Source organism: Canis lupus, chromosome 19 (genome assembly GCF_048164855.1).
Source record: "Canis lupus baileyi chromosome 19, mCanLup2.hap1, whole genome shotgun sequence".
Taxonomy (NCBI): Eukaryota; Metazoa; Chordata; class Mammalia; order Carnivora; family Canidae; genus Canis; species Canis lupus.
Genome location: NC_132856.1, coordinates 35,181,971 through 35,208,038, shown reverse-complemented (window position 1 = coordinate 35,208,038; position 26,068 = coordinate 35,181,971). Strand labels below are relative to the sequence as shown.

Here is a 26,068-nt window from a genome sequence, read left to right as displayed (position 1 = left end):
AGGTAGTTCTATTTTTAACTTTTTGAGGAACCTCCATACTATTTTCCACAGTGGCTGCACCAGTTCGCATTTCCACCAACAGTGCACGAGGGTCGCTCTTTCTCCACATCCTCATCAACACCTATTGTTTCTTGTGTTGTTGATTTTAGCCACTCTGACAGGAGTGAGGTGGTATCTCATTGTTGTTTTGATTTGTGTTTTCCTGATGATCAGTGATATTGACCACCTTTTTTTGTGTCTATTGGCTGTCCGTATGTCTTCTCTATTCATGTCTTCTGCCCATTTTTAATTGGATTATTCATTTTGGGGCATTTTTGTAAGTTCTTTTTATATTGTGGATACTAACCTTTTTTCAGGTATGTCATTTGCAAATAGCTTCTCCTATTCTGTAGATTGCCTTTTAGTTTTGGTGATTGTTTCCTTCACTGTACATAAGCTTCTTATTTTGATGAAGTCCCAATAAACAATTTTTGCTTTTGCTTCCCTGGCCTCAGGAAACATATCTAAAAAGAAGCTGCCACAGCCATTGTCAAAGATTACTGCCTGTCTTCTCCTCTAGGACTTTGATAGTTCCCTGTTTCACATTTAGGTCTTTCATCCATTTTGAATTCATTTTATTTATTTATTTATTTATTTATTTATTTTATAATAAATTTATTTTTTATTGGTGTTCAATTTGCCAACATACAGAATAACACCCAGTGCTCATCATGTCAAGTGCCCCCCTCAGTGCCTGTCACCCATTCACCCCCACCCCCCGCCCTCCTCCCCTGAATTTATTTTTGTGTATGGTGTAAGAAAGTGGCTCAGTTTCATTCTTTTGTATGTTACTTTCCAGTTTTCCCAACATCATTTGTTGAAGAGACTCTCTTTTTCCCATTGGATATTCTGTTGAAGATTAATTGACCATCTAGTTGTGGGTTCATTTCTGGGTTTTCTGTTCTGTGCCAATGATTGATGGGTCTATTTTTGTGTCAGTACCATACTGTTTTGATCACTACAGTTTTGTAATATAATTTAAAGTCTGGAATTGTGATGCTTTCAGCTTTGCTTTTTTTTTTTTTTCAAGGTTCCTTTAGCTATTCGGGGTCTTTTGTAGTTGCATACAAGTTTTAGGATCGTTTGTTCTAGCTCCATGAAAAATGTTGGTATTTTGATAGGGATTGCATTAAATATATAGTCTGCTTTGGTATTATAGACAATTTAGTAATATTTGTTCTTCCAATGCATGAGCATGAAATGTCTTTCCATTTCTTTGTGTCATCTTCATTTTTTTTTATCAGTGTTGTATAGTTTTCAGAGACAGGTCTTTCAACTCTTTAGTTAGATTTATTCCTAGGTATCTTACTGTTTTTGGCACAACTGTAAATGGGATTGATTCCTTAATTTCTCTTTCTGCTGCTTCATAATTGGTGTGTAGACACGCAACCAATTTCTATATGTTTATTTTTTTATCTGGTGAGTTTACTGAATTCATTTATCTATTTTATTTAATTAATTAATTAATTAATTAATTAATTTATTTCTGATAGTCACACACAGAGAGAGAGAGAGAGAGAGAGAGGCAGAGACATAGGCAGAGGGAGAAGCAGGCTCCATGTACCAGGAGCCTGACGTGGGATTCGATCCCGGGTCTCCAGGATCGTGCCCTGGGCCAAAGGCAGGTGCTAAACTGCTGGGTCACCCAGGGATCCCCAATTCTAGCAATTTTTTGATGGAGTCTTTTGGGTTTTCTATATAGAGTATCATGTCATATGCAAATAGTGAAAGTTCGACTTCTTCCTTGCCAGTTTGAATGCCTTTAATTTCTTTTTGTTGTCTGATTGCTGTTGCTAGGACTTCCAGTATCATGTTAAATAACAGTGGTGAAAGTAAACATCCCTGTCTTATTCCTGACTATACAGGAAAGGCTCTCATTTTTCCTCCATTGAGGATGATATTAGCTGTGGGTTTTTCATATACAGCGTTTATGATTTTTTTTTTTTGGCGTTTATGATTTCTGAGGTATGTTCCCTCTAAACCTATTTTGTTCAGGGTTTTACCATGAATGGATGTTGTACTTTGTCAAATGCTTTTTCTGCATCTATTGACTATACCCTATGAACAGATGCATAATCTATATATTTTTGTAGCTATTATGACTTTCAAAGCTCATGTGTTCTTTTTTCTATTTCCCAAAGTTTAGCGGTAGCATTACTTTGATAAAAACACATCCTTTTTCAAAGCACACAGGCTTTTTGTATCATAAAATAATGTCAATGTGACATTAAATATAAGTTCTATGAAATTAATCTGAGTTTTATTAACATAAAACAAATAATAAATAGAACTCTGGTACACAAACTTTCTCTTTGTTTTTTCCCCCCCTCTCTTGGTTTTCAGACATGACTGATTACTTATTGTTACCTTCAAAAAAAACCTCTCTCAATCTCTCTCTCTGTGTCTGTCATAAATAAATAAATAAAATCTTTAAAAAAAATTTTACAAAACATACCAAACTATGACTCATCCTTCAAATTAATTCAATTATTGCTCATTGAGCATCTGTTCAGTGTCAAATTAGGTGGTATCATTCAAAGAAATGAGACAGGGTCCCTGCCCTCAAGAAGCTTTAAAATATATGGGAGATATCTTATACACTCTTTTAGGTCTACCCTAATCTTTTACCTTACTACATTTTTTTTAAAGATTTCATTTATTCATGAAAGACACACACACACATACACACACACACAGAGAGAGAGAGAGAGAGAGAGAGGTAGAGACACAGGCTGAGGGAGAAGTAGGCTCCATGTGGGGAGCCCAACGAGGGACTGGATCCTGGGTCTCCAGAATCAGGCCCTGGGCTGAAGGTGGCGCTAAACCCCTGAGCCACCTGGGCTGCCCCTACATTTTTATTTTTTATTTTTATTTTTTTAAAGATTATTTATTTATTTATGATAGAGAGAGAGAGACAGAGAGAGGCAGAGAGAGAGAGAGAGAGGCAGAGACACAGGAGGAGGGAGAAGCAGGCTCCATGCCGGGAGCCCGACGTGGGACTTGATCCCGGGACTCCAGGATCACGCCCTGGGCCAAAGGCAGGTACCAAACCGCTGAGCCACCAGGGATCCCTACATTTTTAATATATAGTAGAATCCATACTTTTCCCTTGCTTTTAAAGGTCTTAGCGTTAATTGCTGTGGCTCTTTTTAGAGTTTACTATTACTAGGTTTACCTGTAAGTATCCAGGACAACAGAAAAATGATGTACTATAGGGATAAAAATGTGTTCACTTTCTAAGTTAACTCAGGGACTGAACAGCTGGCATATCACATGAAGATTAATAAACTCAAATAACACAGTGGTTCCTTGGGTAGCTATGACTACTGTCTGATGCTACTTCTTTCTCTGATATTTGAAAAAAATAGAGACAAACAACAGAAATGATCAGTGTTATTCCACATTCTTTGTGGACATTATAATAGCACTTCCGGGTCTGCTTTCATTTACTTATTTTTTTTTTAAGATTTTACTTATTTATTCATGAGAGACACAGAGAGAGAGGCAGAGACATAGGCAGAGGGAGAAGCAGGTTCCATGCAGGGAGCCCAATGTGGGACTCGATCCAGGGACTCCAGGAACATGCCCTGGGCAGAAGGCAGGAGCTCAACCACTGAGAAACCCAGGCATCCCTCTGCTTTCATTTATTAAAAATGTTGTTTTGTAGTTATAAACACCTCTACATCATAAGCATCTAATTTCTGCACTGGTTCTTTTTTTATTTATGAGATTTATTTATTCAAGAGAAAGAGAGAGAGAGAGTACAAGTGGGGGGAAGGGCAGAGGAAGAGAATCTCAAGCCGATTCCCTGTTGAGCACAGAGCCCACCCAGGGCTTGATCCCAAGACCAATGAGATCATGGTCATGGTCTGAGCTGAAACCAAGAGTGGGATGCTCAATCGACTGAACCACCCAGGTGCCCCCTGCACTGGTTCTTGAGAGGACTTTATTTTGCAGATTCACAGTGAGGAATAAAAGTGTAGATAGCAGATTGCCAATATCAAATAGTCATGGTGGTTACACATTTAAGTTCAACTTACTGTTGTATCTCTCATCAGGTTTCAAACTGAAGGGGAAGAACCGATAAAGCAAGATGACGACAAATATCTGGGAAGAGAATGGGGGTTAAGCCCACACATGCCATGATCATTACCCTCAAAGTGGAATCTGAAAGCCCTGTCTAGTTCCTTGGGTGGTAAGGTCGTCTACTCGTGGGCTTCTGACATGAACCAAGAATAGCAGCCAGCACTGCAGGAACAGCAGGACTGTTCTTCTCATTGATTTCAGTGATTTTTTTTTAAAGAGTTGGGGAACTGTGGTGGGCAGAGGGAAGAGATGGTCTGCAAGATCATTTGTAGCCTGAAACAATCTTTAGAATTTAAAATGTCAGAACAAACAGACTGCTGGAATATCTAAATATCGGAAGTTCTATTTAAAAATGTTCTCTTTTGCGGGAAAATGTCTATCAACCCTCCAAAACACTATTAAGAAATTCTAATAATGATGTGGTAGTTTATGCATTGCAGTAAAAGCGAGACTTTTTTTAGATCTAATTATAGGACTGGACACTTGATGTAGAAGCAATTTAGTTAGGTTCTCCAATTCTTCCCTTTTCATAGGTGGAAAATCTATTCAGGGAACTTGTAATTCAAGCTACATCAGTACTCTGGGTTTTATATTCATCAAGCATTCACAATGTACCCAAGAGTACAGGGCTAAATATTTCTGCTCATCTGGGTTAATGCCCAGATGATTTTGAAAAGAAGGGGAAAAAAAACCCCCACAAAAACCCAAAACAACATTGCTGTGCCTCTATTGTGTAAATGGGCATTTAGAAGACTTGCTTTGTAGACATTTTCAAACGCAGGTCTAACCATGCTTCACACAAAATCTGCCTGAATAACAGGTACAGATTCAACTTTTAAAAATGACATCACATCTTATGCACCAGGGAAACTGGTACATCCTTTCATATCACAAGCAATCTTATTCTTATGCATTTTTTAAATCCAAACTTTCGGTCACTGGGTGGTTTTAGAAATAAAGCATTATTCTTTCATGCTGCATATTAAAAAGAAGAAATCTTAACAGTAAAAGAGCAGGCTCACATGCTTCAAAAAAGTAATTATTTAGACTAGCTTGAGTCCCCTGTTGTTTTCATTCCCACAGACCACACACTTGCTGGGATGAAATATGGAGAGGAGGCAACTCTACGGCATGCTTCCCAATGTAAAAACAGACATAATGAAGTGGAATGGGCCTCATCCCTGGGGCCTGTGTCCCCTATCTGTGCTGGATTGGGGACCTGGTCTGTGTGTGTTTGCAATCAGTCAAGAGTACCTTTCTCCCATCTTTTCTATCCCTGCAAGGAGGCACCCAGCCCACCTCTGACCAGTGAGGCCTCTCTACAAAGCCTAGAGGCCAGACAGCTTTCTGTACTTCTACAGGCAACAGTGGCTCAAAGAAGCAGCCAGGCTTTCAGCTCCATGGGATAGGATCATAAAAAAGTGGAACAGGCACAGGTTTTGCAGCCCACACTGACAGATTTCAGATATCAACCTCATCATGTGCTGGCCCTAGAGCCAGGCAAGTTATTCAAGCCCTCCAAACCTCATCTGGAATATGGTCCTAACAAGCACAGCTATCTCACAGGTTATTATAAGGGTTAAATGAGATACATAACCTCTACAGTAATTATATAAAGCTAATTTACTAGGTATTCAAGAAATGTCAGCAGGTATTGCTAGAATTATTATTGTTTGTGATTGCTACTTATTATTAAACCTCTCTCTGGGGGGAGATAGGCAGTTTGCTGGCAGATTTCATGGCTGCAGATTTCATAGCTTCAGATTTTCAAGTCACCTATGCATATCCTCTTTCTGTTCCAGATACAGTCAGGGAATGGACTCTTTGAATTGGTCTCTAGGCCTCATCCCCATGGCCCCTCCCTCAGCAGGTTTCTATGACTGTATGTTGAGCATCCTCTCAACTTGCCTCTTTGTCTGTGGTCCCTTCCTCCTCTGTCCCCTGTCTTACAGACAAGGAGAGTAATGTGTCCAAGATTCCATAGCTTGTCAGTACTGGGGCTGGGATTTGAACTCTGAATCCCAGCTACTTAGAAAACAAAAAACAAACAAAACACAGCAAAGGAAAACTATCTCAAACTGATATTTAAAACCTTCTATAACCAGATCTGAACCCCCATCCTCTGCCTTCTCTCCTGCTGTTCGTCAGATTATCGGTTGTCAATCCCAGGCAGACAGATCCATGGTATTCCCCAGGCATCACCTGTCCTGTCATTCCTCCATAGCTTTGCTCAGGCCACTGGCTCCTCCTGGCCATCACCTCTTCTCTGTCCCACAGAGCACCCTAATCAGAACTAAGTTCCAAGGACAGAACACTCACTGTTCACAATATTCTCATAAGATGAATCAATTTTTCCTGGTCTTCTTTTGCTGCTAGGGAAGAATGAACCTCTCTCCATACTCAATAAACATTTTCTGGTGAGCAGGAAGTTTGACTAGGTTGGTTCCTCACTGCAGTCAGAGGAGAGCTGGATCTGAAATGGGTGTTGACTTTGCAGATGGGCTCAGGGGCTAAAGTAAGATGCAACTCCCATTTGCTAAACAGAGATATTCAATTTAAAATCTCCAGAGATTTTAACCCTCACAACCACTGTAACAAACAGATTATAGTTTATTATGAATTGTAATTACAGATTACAGAGTTACCTTTACAGAATCAAGAACTCTCAGAAATCAAAGGGACTTATTTGTTTGTTTATTTTTTTCCAAAGGGACCTTAGAGTGGATTTCATATAAACACTACATTATATAGGTTAGGAGACTGAGGCAGAGAGAGAAGTGACTTGTAAAATCAAAACATGACTGATAGTAACACCAAGCCTGGAAGCCAAGACCCCTGCATCCCATGTACCCAGAGACCCTTCATTCACCCATGCACCCTATCTGCTAGACGTAAGGGAGAAAACAAGGTAAAGACAGGAAGAAACAGATGAACTTACAGCTTCTTCCAGGTGCTGCTGATCTGGATTATCATTTGGTGTGTGCCTCAAGATTTCTCGAAGAAGCAAAGGGTATTTCACTAGACGGCTCCTTGGAATATCGAGAAAATTCCAGAGATCTAGCTTGCGGCTAAAGGGGGATTCTAAACATCGCTGTAGGAAATCCTGGACTCGGTGATCTTGTTTTTTGTGGTCCAGCAGAGCTTTGGCGGCTACTTGATTGCTGCAATAGCTGTCGTAGGAGCTGAGACAAGGCAGCTAAGAAAGGAACACCAAAACAGGGTTGGAGTGTAGAGCTAATTGTTCTGTGAAGCTACAAGCAAGTATCACTTGTGTGGACTGCACAAAACCTAATTGGTCTCCAGGCCTGGCCAACATTCCTTTATCTGTATGGCTGCAGGAGACAGACTAGTATAATCTTCAAACTAGCAAGCAATGAACAGTTTCTAGGCTTTGGCTTGCTTGCTCAAAGTTAATTTCTTAGTTGCACATTTACTTTCTTGATTAAGACCCTATCATAATTTGTTTGCATATTTCTGCCAATCTAAGCTAGAAACGAAAGAACCAAAATAACTGCATACGCATACAGCTCAAAATTTTCCTGAACTTCCAAAAGCATCTGGTGAGGGGAAAGCTTCCCATCTTTAAAAACAGCAAATGGGGTTTCTTTAAAACTTATTCATAAGAAACTCATCTGGAAGACTTAGGCATAAAAAGAAAGCAAGAAGTCAGACTCTATGGCCCAGCCCTTTGCATGGCCTGGTGCAAGCATCTCTGTTAGTTGAAGATTACCTGATTCCAAAAGGTGGAATCAGAACTCCAAGAAGTGTAAAGCAAAAGTATAATTAGTAAAAAATTAGATGCAGGAAGCATTTAGAAAAATCTTTTAAATTAGATTCTTGTCTATACCTCATTATTAGCATCACAATACCATGCAAAGAACATTTAAGCTTAAAGACTTTGGAACACTTCGACTCCCCTATCTTCCTTCTACCAAAATATTAATTTCTCTCACATGTCCCATCAGTCACATTGTGCGAACACAGAGTCAGAGAGCCAGTAAGAGGACTGGCATCTCTCTTTTCCACTCCTTCCTATTAGTGGCATCCAAGGCTCAGCATCCTAATGCATGGGTTGTCAGCTTCCGTAAAAAGTGCCAGAGGCAATAAAAAAAGCAGCCAATGGCCCTGCTGTGTTGGCTTCTTTCCTTTGGACTAAGAAGCCACATTTATCACAACACCTGCCCTGTGGAGGGATTTAGTGCAAGGCAGTGGCAAGAGGGTCTTTAATTTCTGCATCCTCAATACTTTGCACCGGGCCTACCGTTCACAGACATTCAAAGTTTATATTCTGAATTAACAAATAAATCAGTGTTTAATGATTTCCAGATTAGGAAATATTCGATAGTCTGGGAACATGGTTTAGAAGTAAGTTGTGGCAGCATCTGAACAATGTGTCAAAGTGTAAGTATTCTGGTGCTTCTTTTATACTTCTTACTGAAATTATTTTCTCAGCAACTAAAACCAAAAAGAGATACCAAGGAAGTAATGTTTAAGTTCACTGTATAGTTTAACATTCTTTGGAAAGGTTTACCTTCCTTACGTGTCATAAAAAACGACAAACCTTTATTTGTGTAAAAAGAGCTGCAGAAATTCTTTACTCAACCTTGTATTTGAAAGTAATGATAATTGCTACTTACACACACACACACACACCCCAGATGTAGTATTGTGGCTTGTAATTTAGATTTTCAGAGTTAATTAAAAAGAGCTTCAGGCCCTCTTAATTTCATTTCCACTTCCTCGCCTTTTAAAAAGACCTGGAAATGCCTGATGTTTTCATTATGGAGAAACAAATCAGCAGTAACTATCGGATGTAAACTAGTGAGGAACTCTGACCACACTGCTGCTCCCTGTCCAATGGGCCATTACTCTCTGATCCTGCTGCCCCCACTGCCATGGCAACCCAATCCAGCTCTGGTCCTGTTCACACCTGACAGGGTGCTCATTTCCTGAGCATGACCTGAAAGCCTATCTGGTTCAACCCACTGGCTAGAAAAGGCCACACAAGTGATAACTTGATAGGGAATGAAGAATGTACACATCTCGGTTCCCAAATATGCACATTCAGTTACGTAAGATGTGAGCGGCGATAATACAGTGGTTAAGAGGGTGGACTCTGGAACCAGGGATAATCATGTTCAAAGCTTAAGCTGGACAGTTACTAGTCAGGTGACCCTCTGAGCCTCAGTTTTGCTACTTAAAAAATGTATATACTAATGTCTTACTATCTTTTAATGAGCTAAGGCAGATAAAAAGTACCAGGGCTTGGCTTCTGGTGAAGAATCAGTAAGTACTAGCTATTATTATTATTTATCCCTAGGATATTTTTATTGAAGAAATTGTGGTTTAGAGAAGCAAAACTACTTGCTCAGCTAGAAACAAAACCAGTCTGCCCCACGTTCTTCCTCCATCCTTCCCCCCAAAGCTCTGAACTACTCAACATCTCTTTAAATAGACTATCAAGAATTTATAAAGGAAACTCTTCACTTTCTTTAGAACTCCCTAACATTGTGAAAAGTGATAGAACAAATCTATTTTTTTTTGCTTCTATGTACCCTGCCTTTCTCTATAGAATTAAAATTTAATTAGAACCCAAATTAACATGAAAACCTGCTGCCTTGGAGAGCTCATAAATTATTTTATTACTGAAAAAACGTTAGCATGAAGATAAGTCGCTTGGGAAGGTGTTTCTGTACAACAGGGGAAGTGTATGGGATCAGCCTACCCATCTGGGAGACTGATCCTCAGTGACCAGGGAGGCTCCCTGAGAAAACCACCACTCTGCTTCAGGCCTTCAAAGTACAAGTAATTGATTCATTCAAAGGTCAAAAGGACTTGCCAGGCTTGTCCCACAAGGGAGGCTCACTTGTTTAAAAGGGTTTTCTTTATTTTTTTCTTCACCTTTTTTCCTTGGGAGGGGTTTGGGAGGGGTGAATAAATCAATTTTTCATGGGTCGAATGGGCTCTGACTTTTCTCATTCAAAGTCCCCTCAGATGTTTATTTTGTTCTGTTAAAAAGACCAGAACTCAAACAGATGTACCCCTTGGTTTACAGTTCCCACTCGCATGGACACATCTGCAGTTAAAAGTGGGAAAACATTTAACAGCTCGTCGAGCCTGATAAATAAGAGCCGTTTCTCATGAGGTCTGGTCACAATGGGCCAGTTGTTTAATTTTAGGCTGCTCTTCAAGCTGTAAGTCTCCATTTGATGTCTGAAGGGTTCAGATAGCAGTGGAAGTGGTCACATTTCCTTTGAGTACATACAGAAAAGGTCTGCAAAGCCACCCCCAGATCAAACCTATTTCCTAATAAGAGTGGCAAATATTTATTTCAGAAAAAAATTATTAACAAGGAAATGCCTACACTTTTGCTTCTGACAATTTGTATATGATGTCTAAGGAAACCATGTTGTTCTATATTGCCATCTCATCAAAAACAGAATAGGTATCGTGCTAATTCTAGAAAGCAGCCTCACTGGCCCTTCACTCACATCAGAGCAGCTCAAGACTCAGGAAGTTTAAGAAATACTGAGACAGAATCTCTCTTCTCATTATACCTTCTCTGTCTCCAGCTGGCTGGCTCTCTTTATAGAGAAATTTCTTTGAAGTCTAAAGAAGTTAAAACACCTACCACATCTTATAATAAAATGAAACTCAAAAATATAAGATGAATGATCTCTCCTAAAATATTAAGGCACATTTTCTAAATTATTCATCTTAGAACGTTGCTTGCCTTTCAGATGCCTTTGGGGTATTTTGGCCTCAGCGCTAAAAGAGACTTGTGAGCTAAAGCTATTTAAGTCATGAAAACCTCAAACTTTCTTGATCAAGGCAGTAATTGAGAAGTAGAAGTTAGGATAAGAGATCAACATCAAAACGTCAGAACTGGAAGGCCTAGGAAGGTTAAAATATAAGTACAAATATAATTGGATAAAGAGAACTCACATGGTGATAGTAGGTTTTATAACCTTCACAATATTCCCCCAAACAGTGGGATGACTCTAATGCTTGCTGCTGGAGCACTTCCTGCCTATTTTTCTGGAAGACCGTGTGGATCAGAGAGATGAGAGATCTAATGCTGTGTGGAAGAAGTCATCAAAGTAATCTGCTTTTATTTCCTGCTTCATAACAAATAAAAACCACCTGGAGCTGGGGTGGTACACTCAAGGACTCAAAGGAAACAGAAATGTAGTAATAGGGAATGGTTGGGACTGTGGCAAAAATAGAAAGTGCAAGTCTGGTCTAAAGGACATTAAACAAATGAACAACCACATTAGGTACCCAACAAAACACAAATTTAGCTCCAAGACCATAAATTTAGAACCTTAATCTAAGGTCACAGCTGATTTCTTTGTTTAATTAGGAAAGGGAATTGGTTATTCGGGATGAAGGTCAGCATAATACCAAGCCTTCCTATGAAGTTATTCAGAATCAGATATATGTTAAACATTAACATTTAGTATTGCCTTGCATATGAAACTACATTTTACCATGAGAGTTTTTAAAGCCTGAATAAAAGCATCTTCTTTGGTGATGGATAAGAATATGTCTGTGAATATTAACTGGAATTGAAATGATAGTAATCACATTATCAGTAATTGGCCTAAACTGAATATTAACTAGTTTTACTTTATTTGATGTAAAATTAGTAACCATTTCATATGTGCCTTTACTTATTTTACTGCAACAAGGCCATGTTATCTTTAAATGCTGCAAATGTGTATTAAGAAAAAAAAATTGTTCCCATGCTTTGAAGAGATAAAACCTTAATATGATAAATTTTGCTAGGAATTTGATGTAAAACTATGATGTAAACCTACATCATTATGATGTAAAACTAACATTTGCTAATATAAAAAGTCTAGCTAAAATGAAACTATGTTATTGAAATTTATTTTCTTTTCTTACCCAGCCCACAAGGATGGGACCGACATGTTCAGTAGAGCCATCAGGCTTCCGAGCATCTCGAAGTTGACTAAGGAGCTCTGGTAAAAACAAAAAACAAAACAAAACAAAAAACAGAACAAACAGAATGCTTATTTTGTTAGGCATTCAAATATGAACAGGACTGGAAGTAGATTCTGGGTTAATCACATTATTACATAATCATGACTTGTTGTAAGACAACTCAATTAAGGCTACAAGTCATGACTCATTCTGGGAACAAAATTATACCTTCATGTAGAGGAATGAGAGAGTCCAGTGTTCCAAAAATTTGATTCAACTCTTGTTCCGTCATTATAGAGAGTTTCAGCATGGGGTCATGATAGGCCTGCGCAAGAAGGGCAAGAGATAGAAGCAAACATTTAAAATCAGAGGAAACAAGTTATTGTAAATGGCATCGGTGTGAGGCCCCACTTAATAACAAAATATTTGGCTTTCCCCAACGGCTTCTCCCAAAATGCTGTGGAGACAGCAGATGGGTGTGGACAGAACAGACGAGAATCCAGCACTGCCTCGAGCCCTTTGTGGTTGTTGATAAACCAAAGTAGATTTTTAAAAAGCTTTTTTCTTCTAGTATATCATACATTCAGGCAGGGCACAAATCCTAAGTAGAGAGCGGATATGATTTGTATAAGGTTTTAAAATTTAACATTATTGAAGATCTTGCAGCTTAAAAAATACCTAATTTATACAAAATTAGTTGCTACCAGGTTTTTTCAATTAGTCCATATTTAAACTAAGTAAAGGAAGAAAGAAAAAAGTGATGGCATCATTTACCACTGATCTGAAGCCAAGAGACCAAAATCTGTCAATCTTATCAACTCTTATTAATGATAATTAAACAAGAACACACAATTATACCCAGGTCACTGTAATAGAGTACAAACACTCAGAGGGCATAGCCCCTGACTCCAAGGAGACTTATAAAGCCAACTGGGAGATAAGAAGAACATGTGGATAATTAGATATATGTTTTTAAAAGTTCAAGATTAAAAACAGGAGAGATGGATGGGGAGGGGCTCAGTTAGTTAAGTGTCTGCTCTTGGCTCAGATCATGATCTCCAGGTCCTGGGATTGAGCCCTGCATCAGACTCCCTGCTCAGTGGGGAGTCTGCTTCTTCCTCTGCCTACAGCTCCCCCTGCTTGTGCTCTTTCTTTCTCTGTCAAATAAATAAATAAATAAATAAATAAATAAATAAATAAATAAATAAATAAATAAATAAATAAAATCTTTCTTTAAAAAAAAAAAAACACAAACAGGAGAGATATCACATAGCAGCAAAAATGGGTCAAATCATAACTGCTCAGAGGCTGAGAGAATTAAAGCTAGAGTAGTCCAGGAAGGTTTAAGATGAGCTGTCTGGTATGGAGAAGGAGGCAGTAAATACTGGTGAAAAATGAACTGAGATTTGAGCTGGTTCCTGAAGGATGTCTGGATATGGACAGTTGAAAGGAAACTAAGGGGTGGAACTACCACAAGCAAAAGGATGGCAGGAAAACATCCTTAAGGTGCTTTGCTCTGGGGAATGTTTTTTTTTTTTTTTTTTTGCTCTGGGGAATGTTGATACATGAAGGAGAAGCTGGATAGGTGACCAGCAAGATGTCTCACAGAGTTAAATGCTTTCTTTGTCGTCTCCTTCTCCAGCCCTGCCTAAAAACTCAGTTTCTTGGCTGTATGTCCAAGAGAAGTATATGGCCATCTCCCAGGAATGCTACAGACAAGACTTCATATGAGGAGGAATCTGGACTCAGGACTCTTAAAAGAAGGGAGGCATTTTCCCAACCCTGTGATTCTTTAAAGAGGGCTGGAAATGTCAGATGAAGGAATATGGATTTCAGCCTCCAGAGGGGGTTACTGGGATCCACAGGTTTTGAGGAAAGTTTGTTGCCCAGACAATACAGGCTACAAGGCATGGGTTTCCTCTCCCTTTCTGCACATAATGTGATTAAAACATAAGTTTCTATATAAAAGACTCTAATGCACATGATAGTATGCAATTGCCTCACTTAAGCACTTTCTCTACTTACAAGATTCAAATGACTTTATTTCTAAGACATAGTTCTAGTTTCCAACACCCACACACTCTTTCTCATGGGTAAGAAGGCTCCACATGAGAGACAATGAAATATATGGAAAGCTGGGCCTCTATGAACACTTCTTGATTAAACTTGAGTATTCTTTGAGGTACATTAGAGACGTGCACAGATACCAGGATCAGAGAACCTTCTTGTTTTGAGCCATTTTCCCCACTACTTGGTGTGTGCAGGTTCTTCTCAATTGTTGATGACCTTAGTCATAAAAAGGGTGCTCTTAAGGCACAATCCTAGAATTGTGAAATTACTCATAAGAAAAAAAAAAAAAGGAGGTGGCCCAAATGACACTGGATTCAAATTTACCTTTTTTGCCAATTTCAAGTCCTCTATCAAGTCTTCTTCTCCTTGGGAAAGCTCAAAGATTGCCTGCAAGCAAAGACAAAACACATTCACTGAACACTCCATTTATGAGACCAAATTCAGACAGCACTGGTTCTGTTGCCCAAAGCCCTGAATCTACCCGTTTCTTAAGTATTTTTAAAGGATTCTTTAAAAAGTTAAATTAACCTGCATCAAATACATCTAGTAGTTAAAAAATACAAAGGAAGAATTTTGCAAAACTTCTATATAACACACTCACCTGTTTGTGGGAGAAAGAGGTTCCACATATGTTTCCAACCCAGTAAGTGACCTTTCACATTACAGAACTTGGGTGCAGTCAAACAAGAGGGAACTATTTTAGGTAAAATAATGATAGCTGGATTCTGTGTCTCTCATGTGTGCAGCAACCATCATAAGTGATTTGGGGTCTGTTCTCGGTTATGGGCACGGCAGTATTATGAACTGGGTCATCACAATTTGTCTTTGCTCTACTCAACAGAAGGTGAATCGCAGAAAGCTTTATTCTTATCAGCCACTTGTCTTGAGGCTGGAATTGTAGGAAGAATCCAATATTTTATCACTCTAGATGTCTGGTGAAGTTAATTCATTCTAAATTACTTCTCAGCTCTACATGGTACAATAAATAAAATTAGAGGAGCCAGCTGTGTGCAAGAGTGTGTAAATGGACCGTTTCTAATTTGGCTCTATTAAGCCATCATCGCTTAAGAGCTATGATGTGCAGAATGCTCTTTCACTCATCTGGGAGTCTAAACTGTTGGCAAACATGAATTGTTAAAGGATTATATGTTCAGTCCTCTAACAGGAGTGATAGTTTGGGGACTACTACATTTCTTTCAGACTAAAGGCAAGAAGTGAGCTGGCCTAGAGAGCATCCTCCACCTCTGGGGGTGGGGTACAGTATAAGACACTGAGTTTGCTCTCAGGAATAACCAGGTGGAGGCAGTATACTGTGCTGGAGGCCAGTGCATGGTGACCCTTCCCAAGGCCCAGGCAAGCCTCCACATCATGCCCTCTTGGTATGCTATTTTGTTGAATCTTTTATTTTGAAATAATTACAGACTCATAGGAGAAGTTGTAAACATAGTACAGCAAGGTCCTGTGTACCCATTACTCAGCTTTCCCCAGTGGTGGTGTTTTGAGAGTTATCAAAACCAGGAAATGGGGATCCCTGGGTGGCTCAGTGGTTTAGCGCTTGCCTTCGACCCAGCGTGTGATCCTGGAGTCCCGGGATCGAGTCCCACTTGGGCTCCCTACATGGAGCTTGCTTCTCCCTCTGCCTGTGTCTCTGCCTCTCTCTCTCTCTCTCTCTCTCTCTGTGTGTGTGTCTCATTAATAAATAAATAAAATCTTAAAAAAATTATTTAAAAAAACCCCAGGAAATGGATTGGCACAATACAGTTAGCTAGACTTTACTTAGACCTTCCTCAGATTTCCTGTTTCACTAGAGCTCACTTACATAGGTGTGATGGTCTGACTGAACAAATGTGGTCCCCAGGAGAGGAAAACCATAGAACCCCATACTGGGAAACACCACAGTCAGTTGTCTGCTGTGGGACACACACAGTGTCACCATGAAGATCATGGGCTTTGGAGTAGGAGAGGACCTGGGTTCATATCCCAGCTCTGTAACTTTCTAGATGAGTGAACTTGTATTCACTGTATGGTAATAATCTCCTCATCTGCAGAATCAATCTCTCTTTCCTTCCTTCCTTCCTACTATCAGATTGTAAAAGTTTTTTAAAATTCATTTTTATTTATTTATGATAGAGAGAGAGAGAGAGAGAGAGAGAGAGAGAGGCAGAGACACAGGCAGAGGGAGAAGCAGGCTCCATGCCGGGAGCCCGACGTGGGACTCCATCCCGGGACTCCAGGATCGCGCCCTGGGCCAAAGGCAGGCGCGAAACCGCTGAGCCACCCAGGGATCCCCCAGATTGTAAAAGTTATGTATGTATACTGTCAACACTTGGGAAAACACAAAAAAAGTGTAAAGTGGAAAATTTTAATAGTACCCATAATACCCTCTTGTTACTGTTAAGGTTTTGCCATATTTCTTCACAGATGTTTTTTTCAGTGCATGTATTATTTTAAAATGCTTTATTATTTCTTTTAAATAAGTAATAAATTAACATAGTTCAAAATTTATAGCGCACAAATAGGTACATGGTGAAAACTTCCCTTCTTGCCTCTATCCAGCCACCCAGGTCCCTCCCAGGAGGCAACAATGTTACCAGTTTCCTTGTCAGTCCTTCCAGAAATATTTTATGATTCTATAGGCAAAATAGGTGTCTATATACATATACGTGCATTTTTCCTTGTTCTTTCACATAGATGGTAAAAGGACATAATATACTATTTTGTGCCTTGCCTTATCTACTTAGCCATATATGCATATTAGCACTTCTTGTGTTTTTACAGTTACACAGTATTTCATGTATATATGTATTCCATGTATACCTAACAGAGATTCATTATTTAGCCAATCCCTGGCAATAGATGTTCAGGCTCTTTCTAGCACTATTATAAACATAACTGTGATGAATCACCTTACATATATATCTCTTCATTGGTGTATAAGTGTGTCTGGCAGATAGATTCCTAGAAAGAAATTGCTGAACTCAAACCTAGAAAGTTTTCAAGTATTCCTTTTGCCAATGTCAGGTTTTCCACACAAATAGATGTTCCAAGGCTTTCACTAGATGATGCACATTTGAAGTGCTTTGGCACAGATTGGCACATGACAAGCTTGACAAGCTTTCTTTCTTTTTTTTTTTTTTTTTGACAAGCTTTCTATAAAGGGTAATATTACCACAGTCATTTAGAGCTACTGATACAGAAAACTTATAGGTAATGAAATTAACTGCATTCCATAGATAAGTTCTCCACAAAACCGAATCAAAGTTTTATAAATTGAGTATTTTAAAACATTCTAGAAATTGCTATTAAAATATAACTCAAGTGATTATTTTTATGAGCTCTGGGATCCTAAATAGACGCTTCCTGATTCATTTTCTTTGTAAATTCAGATCTTCACATCAGTTTCTTTTTAAAGCAGGGGCCACCCACCCAGCTGGATGCTGGTTTCTCAGTTCCTTACAAGCTGTGACACCCCAGTTTGTCCTCCTACAAATGCAACAAAGATTTGATTTGGAGCCTGTAGTGGAGACCCAGTTTGGCTCCTGTCTATAGTGTACTTCATTCCAGAGACAGGCCCAACTCCTAGGTCCACAGCCTACCTCCTGACGCTTGATTTCCTTGGATGGAAGCATCTGATTGACGCATACATCGAAAGTCTCACTCCACAGCTTGCTGTCTCTCCGCTTCGTGCTTGAGGGGGCAGCATTTCTGGACCAGGGTCGGGGGGCAAGGATGTCAGGACGGCTCTCGCTGCGGAAGCTAATGGAACGCTAAACAATGAGAAAAACAAACCATCACGGGGGCAGTGGCAGGACTTGGGTGGATCATTTGAGCAGCTTCCTGTCACTGACAGAACATAAATCAGATATTCACAAGAAAGAGAGGACAATGCCATAAGGCCTTTTGGGAAATGGGGCATTTTCTTGAGCCTACGTGCTAAGGGAAATTGAGAAAAGGGGGCTGCGTTCACACATATACTGGGAGTATCCATTCTGTGAGACCTGGACACAGCACAGAAACAAAGGCAGCTCTCAGAGAAGCCACATCCACTTTTTTCTAGTGGACACCTCCCTTCTTCAGAAGAACAATGGTTAACAGCAGTGGGTGTTTTACATCTGACCAGTACTCCTACTTTTGTCCTCAATCAAGGAACAGAAGCCCGCTACCCTTGGTTATCCCACTTGGTGCACAGTTTGGGTGGGATACCCCAGACAAGACCGGTCAGAGTAGTCCTCCACCCTGGTTCAAGGAGAGGCACCTGATTTTCTAAAATTTGCTAAGTGGTTCATGGGAGAAAGAGTGGAAGGGTCTTTATCCCTTTAGTATTGTGAACTTGAGAGATAAAATAAGCAGGAATTTCTTGTAGTAACTCTCTGGCCAGGCAGGTAAGTCTATTTGCTATTGAGGAAAAAAAAAAGGACACACAGAATAAAGGATAGAGGGAAAGAGACCTATGGAGGGAGGGAACAAGCTTTACCTACACTATTTAAACCCCTGGGACCCACTGTGCATGAAGCCAGGAAGAGCCCTTCTTAGATTAAGCGGCTAATGCATTCACGCTTCTCTTTACATTAATCTCAGTTGGGATTCTATCAATTTGAAAAAGATCAACTAATATGTATATTAAATACCACCTTGGCAGCAAATGATGCCTATCCCTGAGATATTTTCTTATTTTTCAAAGAAGCCCTGATAGTCTTTTGGGTGGTGTGACTACCCGAAGTCTACCCTTATGGCTATGTGAAACATGCTATCATGGCACCTTCTTATGACAAATACAAATGATCAAGAAGAAAGCTAAGTGCATCATCTTCAGCTTTCATCCTAGAAGATTTCAGCACTCTTACTGGGAACTTTGCCAAAGCAATAAGGTGTTGCTGTGCTCAAAACCACATTCTTGTTTAGCTAAAACTTCAGAAGTTTTAACTCCTCAGTTTGGCAGAGAAGACCTCTTGTAATCTGACCACAGTCTATAGACCTAGAATCACCTCCTGCCACTCGCCCATGAGCCCTCTGTTCTCTGGTCCTTCTAGGCAATCTGCCATTTCCTAAATGCATCATGCTTTGCCATCCCTCTGTGCTTCCTTCAAGCAGTCTTCCTTTCCTGGGATGCTTTTCTTTCATTTATTAACTGGCTAACTCCTACGTGTCCTCAGGATATAAATCAAACTCCTCCTCTAAGAAGCCTTTACCACTTTCCTGGAGCAATTTGCATATATCTCTGATGTAGAAATGACCACATTTTATTACAATTATTGGTCACCAGCTCTGACCTATAAACTTCCTGAGGGAAGAACTGATGTTGCATGTGACATATGAGCTGTCATCACTAAGATATTTTAAGGCAGCTTCCAAATGTTTTGAGATTCAACAACAAAATTTAAGAAAGCAAAGAAAATTCTAAGAGAGCTATTCAACATAAAGGCATTATTAAATAAATTATAATTCATCTGCTTGATGGTATATTATGTAGCCAATTAGACAATTCTGAGACCATTTTAACAGCTAAAAGTCCCTTTTATGTAAGTTAAAATCAGAACTAAAATTTGTACATGAATGCTGTTTAGCACATGAGTAAAGATATAAAAAGAACACCACAAAATTCTGTTTTTACCTGATGACATCATAAGTGATTTTTTATCTTAGTTTACAAATTTTTATAATTCAAGAAAAAAGTGAATAAATGAAAAATGTAAAAAGAAACTTCCAAAGGGCTTCAAGGTATTATTGCAACCTTTTAGAAGCAGGAAGTTAGCTGTTATGCAAGTAGCAACAAGAGTTCCTCAGGCTGGCACAGGCATCCATGAGCCCCTGGGCTCATTAGTGAGCTCATGATCATTGGACTAGCCCCTGATGTTGGTCAAGAAAGGACTTGCACCAAATACGCGGTTTACTAATGGTATCTTGCAAATCCTTGTGATCTCTTGAAAACAAGCCCTTATAAACAGTGACCAGACTAATGCTTGCAGATCCTCAGCACTCAGAATCAATTAGCCACAGGCACGGAAAGGTCAAAACAAGCAAAGTGAGTCATCAGGTTACTCACTGATCTCAGCTTTCGGTTCTGAATACAGCCAGGGCGAGAATTAAAGAGCAGAAAGAGAGGAAAACACAAAAACAAGATTCAAAGTGAAAGACATTTTCCACTTTCACTGGAGAGAATCAATTGCCCACCTTGTAACAGTTTCAACCCCTGACCAGCTTCAAATTCCCCCCTTTCCACCACCAGTTTGCAAGTAATTTATGCTAACTTTAAATTTTCATACGTTACAAAAGTATAAAAAACTCTCGTACATTACAAAAGTATATAAAATCAAGTACAAACCACCTCATTTTCCCAAGTCTACTTTCTAGAAGTGACTGCTAGTAAGTCTGTTTTAGATCTTCCCAAACCTTTTAAATGCATTTGCCAACAATCACTGAAAACAGAATGTTTTCTCTTCTTACTCAACAGTATGTCTCTCCCTATTAGCATATAAGACTCATTCTTCTAAAAATATAATAATTTATGGGGGTAAATTTCACATAACATAAATTAACCATTTTTGTGAACAATTCAGTGGCCTTTAGTACATTTACAGAACTACCACCTCTGTGTAGTTCCAAAACATTTCCATCATCCCCAAATCACTCTTTCTCTTTAATGAGTGCGGAGTTAGGATCCCATGGTCCAGATGGACCACATGGATTTAATCAACCTCCCACTGATGTACATTAAAATCGTTTCCAGTGTCTGGCTATTTCAAAAAATGCTTCAGTGAACATCCTTTATGTATTTGTGCTATTTTTATAAGGCAATTCCTTAAGTAAAATTCCTTGGTCTAAGAAATATCAACATTTTAGCATTTGACATGCATTGCCAAATTTGCCAAATTGACATCCAGACAGTCTGTTTCAAACTTTATCACCCCCCAGAAAGGTATATGAATTATCTTTTTCCATACTCTCATCAATAGCATATTATTATTAATCTAATAGGGAAAACAACTACAGCTTATCCTTAAACAACATGAGTTTGAACTTTGAGGGTCCATTCACATGCAGATTTTTTTCAACAAATATGGCAGAGGACTGTAAATGTATTTTCTCTTCCTTGTGATTTTAATAACATTTTCTTTTTGTCAGCTTACTTTTTTTTTTTTTTAATTTTTTAAAATTTATTTATGATAGTCACAGAGAGAGAGAGAGAGGCAGAGACACAGGCAGAGGGAGAAGCAGGCTCCATGCACCGGGAGCCCGACGTGGGATTCGATCCCCGGTCTCCAGGATCGCGCCCTGGGCCAAAGGCAGGCGCCAAACCGCTGCACCACCCAGGGATCCCTTGTCAGCTTACTTTATTGTAAGAATACAGTACATAATACTTATAAATACAAAATATGTGCCAATTGTGTTTATGTTATTGGTAAGGCTTCCGGTCAATAGCAGGCTATTAAGAAGTTAAGTAATGGGCGAGTCAAAAGTTACATATGGATTTTCAACTCACCGCAGAGTGGGGGGTGTTGGTGTCCCTAACCCTGCATTGTTCAAGGGTCAATTGTATACCTTAACTTCAGTTTCATGTTTTGAATGTAAGACTGGGCATATTTTTATGTATTTCTTGAAAAACTTCCCAGAGGGCTAGAGATATTCTTCTGTTGCAGTTTGGGGGGAGGGAGAGGTGAGCTACACTAGGTGAGCTCTAATGTTAAGAATTCCTTGTTTTGTGTTTTCTTAGTGAGTGCTGAACTTGGGAACAAAGGGATAAGAGACTAGGCAAAGTTCACCACATATATCAGAGAGGTCCCTTTATGTGCCTGCCCACTTCTGATGAATTCTCTCACAATCACCCTCAAGGTGGGGGCTTATTCCCATTTTACTGATGAGGAAACTGAGGTTCAGAGAGGCTAAGGTACTTACTCAGGTAGGATTCAAAACCACATCTCTTTTGCTCCAAAACCTGAGCTCTTTCTATCATGAAGGCTGTATACCTACTACTTATATGCAAATCATGGATTGCAGGGTGGTTTCAGTGAGACAGGTACCAGGCTTCTAAGAGTTTAAATCTAGGTGATGGGCACTGAGGAGGGCACTTGACATGATGAGCAGTGAATGTTATACTATATGTTGGCAAATTGAACTTCAATTAAAAAAAATATATATATATATAAAATAAATCTAGGTAAGCAAAGGGAATAATGACTGAGTGGCTCTTTGACCGATCAAACTTCAGATTCATACCTTTAGTTAGGTAGATTAAAAGAAACATCTTGCGATTTTTAACTCCACTTATAAAGGGAAGGATGTTGAAAAGAATTCCAGAGAAGCAATAAAGAATGCCGATCAGGTGTGAGGTCAGCAGCTGGCCAGCCCTGGGGATGGTTCACAGCCAACCAGGCTCAAGCCATGGGCAGGTATTCAAGACTATACACCATGACCTATACCTCTACCAATCCTTAGTACAACTGGGCACAATTAGATGAGAGGATTGGACCTGGCACCCAAAGAAAAGGATGCCTCTTGAGGGAAGAGATCAGCCATGTCCCTTCCAGTGCCGATCTCCCTTCTCCTGCCTCATTTTTCTCTATTTTCACCATGTGCTGTGTGATTCATTTACTGGTTTCCGACATGTCTGTTTCCTCCCAACTGAAGGTAAGCTCCTTGAAGGCAAGGATATCTATCTGTTTTGTTCACTGATGGACTTATTAGCAACTGACACATAGGACCTCAACAATTTTGCTTAATGAACGAATGGCATGCTGGTATGTGCTGGGCATGTGGAGGGGAGCTTTAGAACCTTGTATAAACAAGAAGTAAGGATTGCTATCCCGTTTTACAGATGAGGAAACCAGAGGCTCAGAAAGGGTAATACTTTGCTAAAGGTTGTGTGGCTAATGATTGATGCTCCAGAATTTAAACCCAGGTCAATAATGAACTCAGAATGGCAATAAAGATCTGGTCTATTTGAGTCCACCCCCATCCCAACCAGGCCCCTGTTCACAATGTTAACCGATATCCTGCCCTGCTTCCCTGAGTGCAAGATTCCAAGTATGGTAGGGTACGTGTGCCAAATAAATGACTTTCAGGCTACTTCTCAGTCCATGACAGGGATTCCAAATCTTGCCACCAGTAATACTTTGGACCAGAAAATTCTTTGTTGTGAGGGGCTGTCCTGTATTTGGTAGGATGTTTAGCAGCATCCTATCACTAACCCTTAGATGCTAGTAGTGTCTCTATCCTAGTTGTGACAATCAACACACCTCCACAGCTGAATGCCCTTGGGGTGAGAAACACCAGTCCATGATGACTAGGAGAGACCCAACCTTGGGAGGTATGGCATAAAAACAGACACATGTACAGAGATCCCTCTGGGTGTGGGGAATGAAAAATGTTCCAGGACAAGCAAGAGTTTCCATGAGGGAATCCAGCTTAGCAAATGAGTCAAAAATCTAAAGCTCATAATTACTGGCAGCTAAAATAACAATAGTAATATCAGACACAGATAATGCAGATTTAGGAAATGGGTGCTCGTGTTTATGCCTGAGCAGGGTATGTGGAAAAGATGCTGCATGTGCAAAGGGGACTGTCTGTCAGGTGGGAAAAGAGGGACCCTTTACATGTGTCAGAGGAAATGTAAACCCAGCAGGTGAGGCATGATGGAACAGATTTAATTTGTTAATGCCGACTGTTCAGCAGGGTGCTCCCTTGCCCTTTTCCAAAAACAGAAGGTCTCTACAGCTAAAGATAACACGCTCCAATAAAGAGAATTTAAGCTAGGGAAATTCTCTAAACTTATCATTGCTATTTTGTAGCAGATGGTTTATTATTACATGGACTGGAGGCTAGGGTGGGACTGTCAGAGGGAAATGGGTTTCTATGTTGCTACCTACTACAACGGGTTAAACCAAAATGTACAGTAATTATGGCTAGGATTGGAAAATGTTCTTGAAGAGCATCTTGAAGGAGTCTCCTATGTAAGGCTTGATTAGAGCAATTAACTTAAACTGAGAAAGGACACTTCTCAGTTCTGTGGCTTTCATTACTTTTGACCCTCATGCTAGTCTTGGGAGAGGCAACTGGACAGGTTTTTGCATTTTTGCTCTTTTTAATAGATGAGAAATCTGAGCATCAGGAGATTTAGTGACTGGCCTAAGGTAAGTGTTGCAATAGGAACTGAGTCTAGTCTTTTCACTGTAAAACACGGATTTGGGTTAAGAATACAGGCTTTACAGCAATGTCCACAATAGCCAAACTGTGGCAGGAGCCTCGGCATCTATTGAAAGATGAATGGATAAGGAAGATGTAGACATAGAATATTATATATGTATACATGGAATATTACTCAGCCATTAGAAACAATGAATACCCAGCATTTGCTTCAACGTGGTGGGTTGAAGGGTATTATACCCTTCATAATACCCTGGAGGGTATTATGCTGAGTGAAGTAAGTCAATCGGAGAAGGACGAACATTATATGGTTTCATTCATTTGGGGAATATAAATAAAAAACAGTGAAAGGGATGATAGGCGAAAGGAGAGAAAGTGAGTGGGAAATATCAGTGAGGGCAACAGAACATAAGAGACTCCTAACTCTGGGAAATGAACAAGGGGTGGTGGAAAGAGAGGTGGGTGGGGGGATGGGGGACTGGGTGACAGGCACTGAGGGGGCACTTGGGTGTTATACTATATGTTGGCAAATTGAACTTGAATAAAAAAACTACAAAAAGTAATAAAAAAAAAGAAGAATACAGGCTTTAGAGTAAAACAGACATGGCTTGAAGTCATCTCAGTCCTAAGGGACCTTGGGGAGGTTAATTTCTCTGGATTTCAGTTTTCTTATCTGTGTGGGTCTTTTTTAAAAAAGGACTTATGTATGTATGTATGTATGTATGTATTTAGAGAGCACATGCACAGGAGCAGGGGGGAGGGGCAGAGACACAGGTCTTGATCTCAGGACCCCAATGATCATGATCCTAGCTGAAACCAAGAGTCAGACACTTAACCAACTAAGCCACCTGGGGACTCCCTTAGTTTCCTTATTTGTAAAAGGGCACAGTAATGAGTACCTCACAACATTGCAGTAAGGATTACATAAGACAAAATATGTCAAAGCCTTAGCCAGTGCCTGATATGTGGGCAAAAGGCAATGGATGTTACCTCTCACTGTTATAATTGGCTGCACTGCCACCATTAATGCTGGTTTATATGTTTTCATTCATTAGCTAACAGCAGACATATCTTTGAAAACTTGGACCAAATGGATCCTTGGAGATTTCCATTAGGATAACTGATAGGAGGAGAAACCCTTCAGCAGTGCTGTTATAGAGCAGATCTAGAAACAGCCTAAAGTGACCAATAGGGAATAGTTAAATAAATTACAGTGTAATCATAAAATGGAACATTATATATTTGCTAAAAACATTCTTTTAAGAAAAGCTTAATGATAATGGGAAAGTCTTCCATGTAGAGTTTAGGAAAGGAAGATCCCTATTTAAAATACATGTTAATAGATGTTACCCCCAGATGGTGGGCTATGAATGTTTTTATTTTCATTTCCATACTTCTCTACATGTATTTTCCATAAGAGATATTAACTAAGAAAAAAAGAAATCAGTAGACAAATGTGCAAGACCATGAACACAGAGTTTGAAGTGGTACTGTAAACATAAAATCCTATTTGGATTTGGTTCAGATTAATGTACATTGAAAACATGGTAAAAAGGCACCCGATCCAATCACAATAAAAAAAAAAAATCAAACTCCATAGACCCAGGGCAAGGAGATGTCTTTCTGGAGCTGAGAGAGATTCTGAGTAGAATGAATGAAAAGCCAGAGAAAATATTTGGTTGAGGTGTAGGAAAAATATTGTACAATTTTCTTAGTGCAAACCAAAAATTAGGAACCTTCCAGAGGCTTGGGACAGCAGCCCACCCTCTTCATTTGGCACCATAAA

The 26,068-nt window shown here is 39.6% G+C and overlaps 1 protein-coding gene across 7 annotated transcripts in view; it reads right to left on the bottom strand.

Annotated features, from left to right (window-relative positions):
* ARHGEF3 (Rho guanine nucleotide exchange factor 3) overlaps positions 1-26,068 on the bottom strand; it is a 303,880-nt gene that overhangs the window by 9,780 nt on the left and 268,032 nt on the right. For all 7 annotated transcript variants that reach the window (XM_072785778.1, XM_072785777.1, XM_072785779.1 and 4 more), the window contains 5 exons: positions 17,739-17,909; positions 14,467-14,529; positions 12,301-12,397; positions 12,034-12,110; positions 7,064-7,321 (listed from right to left, as the gene is read on the bottom strand). In XM_072785778.1, the coding sequence (XP_072641879.1) occupies positions 7,064-7,321; positions 12,034-12,110; positions 12,301-12,397; positions 14,467-14,529; positions 17,739-17,909 (666 nt within the window). The remainder of the gene's footprint in view (positions 1-7,063; positions 7,322-12,033; positions 12,111-12,300; positions 12,398-14,466; positions 14,530-17,738; positions 17,910-26,068) is intronic.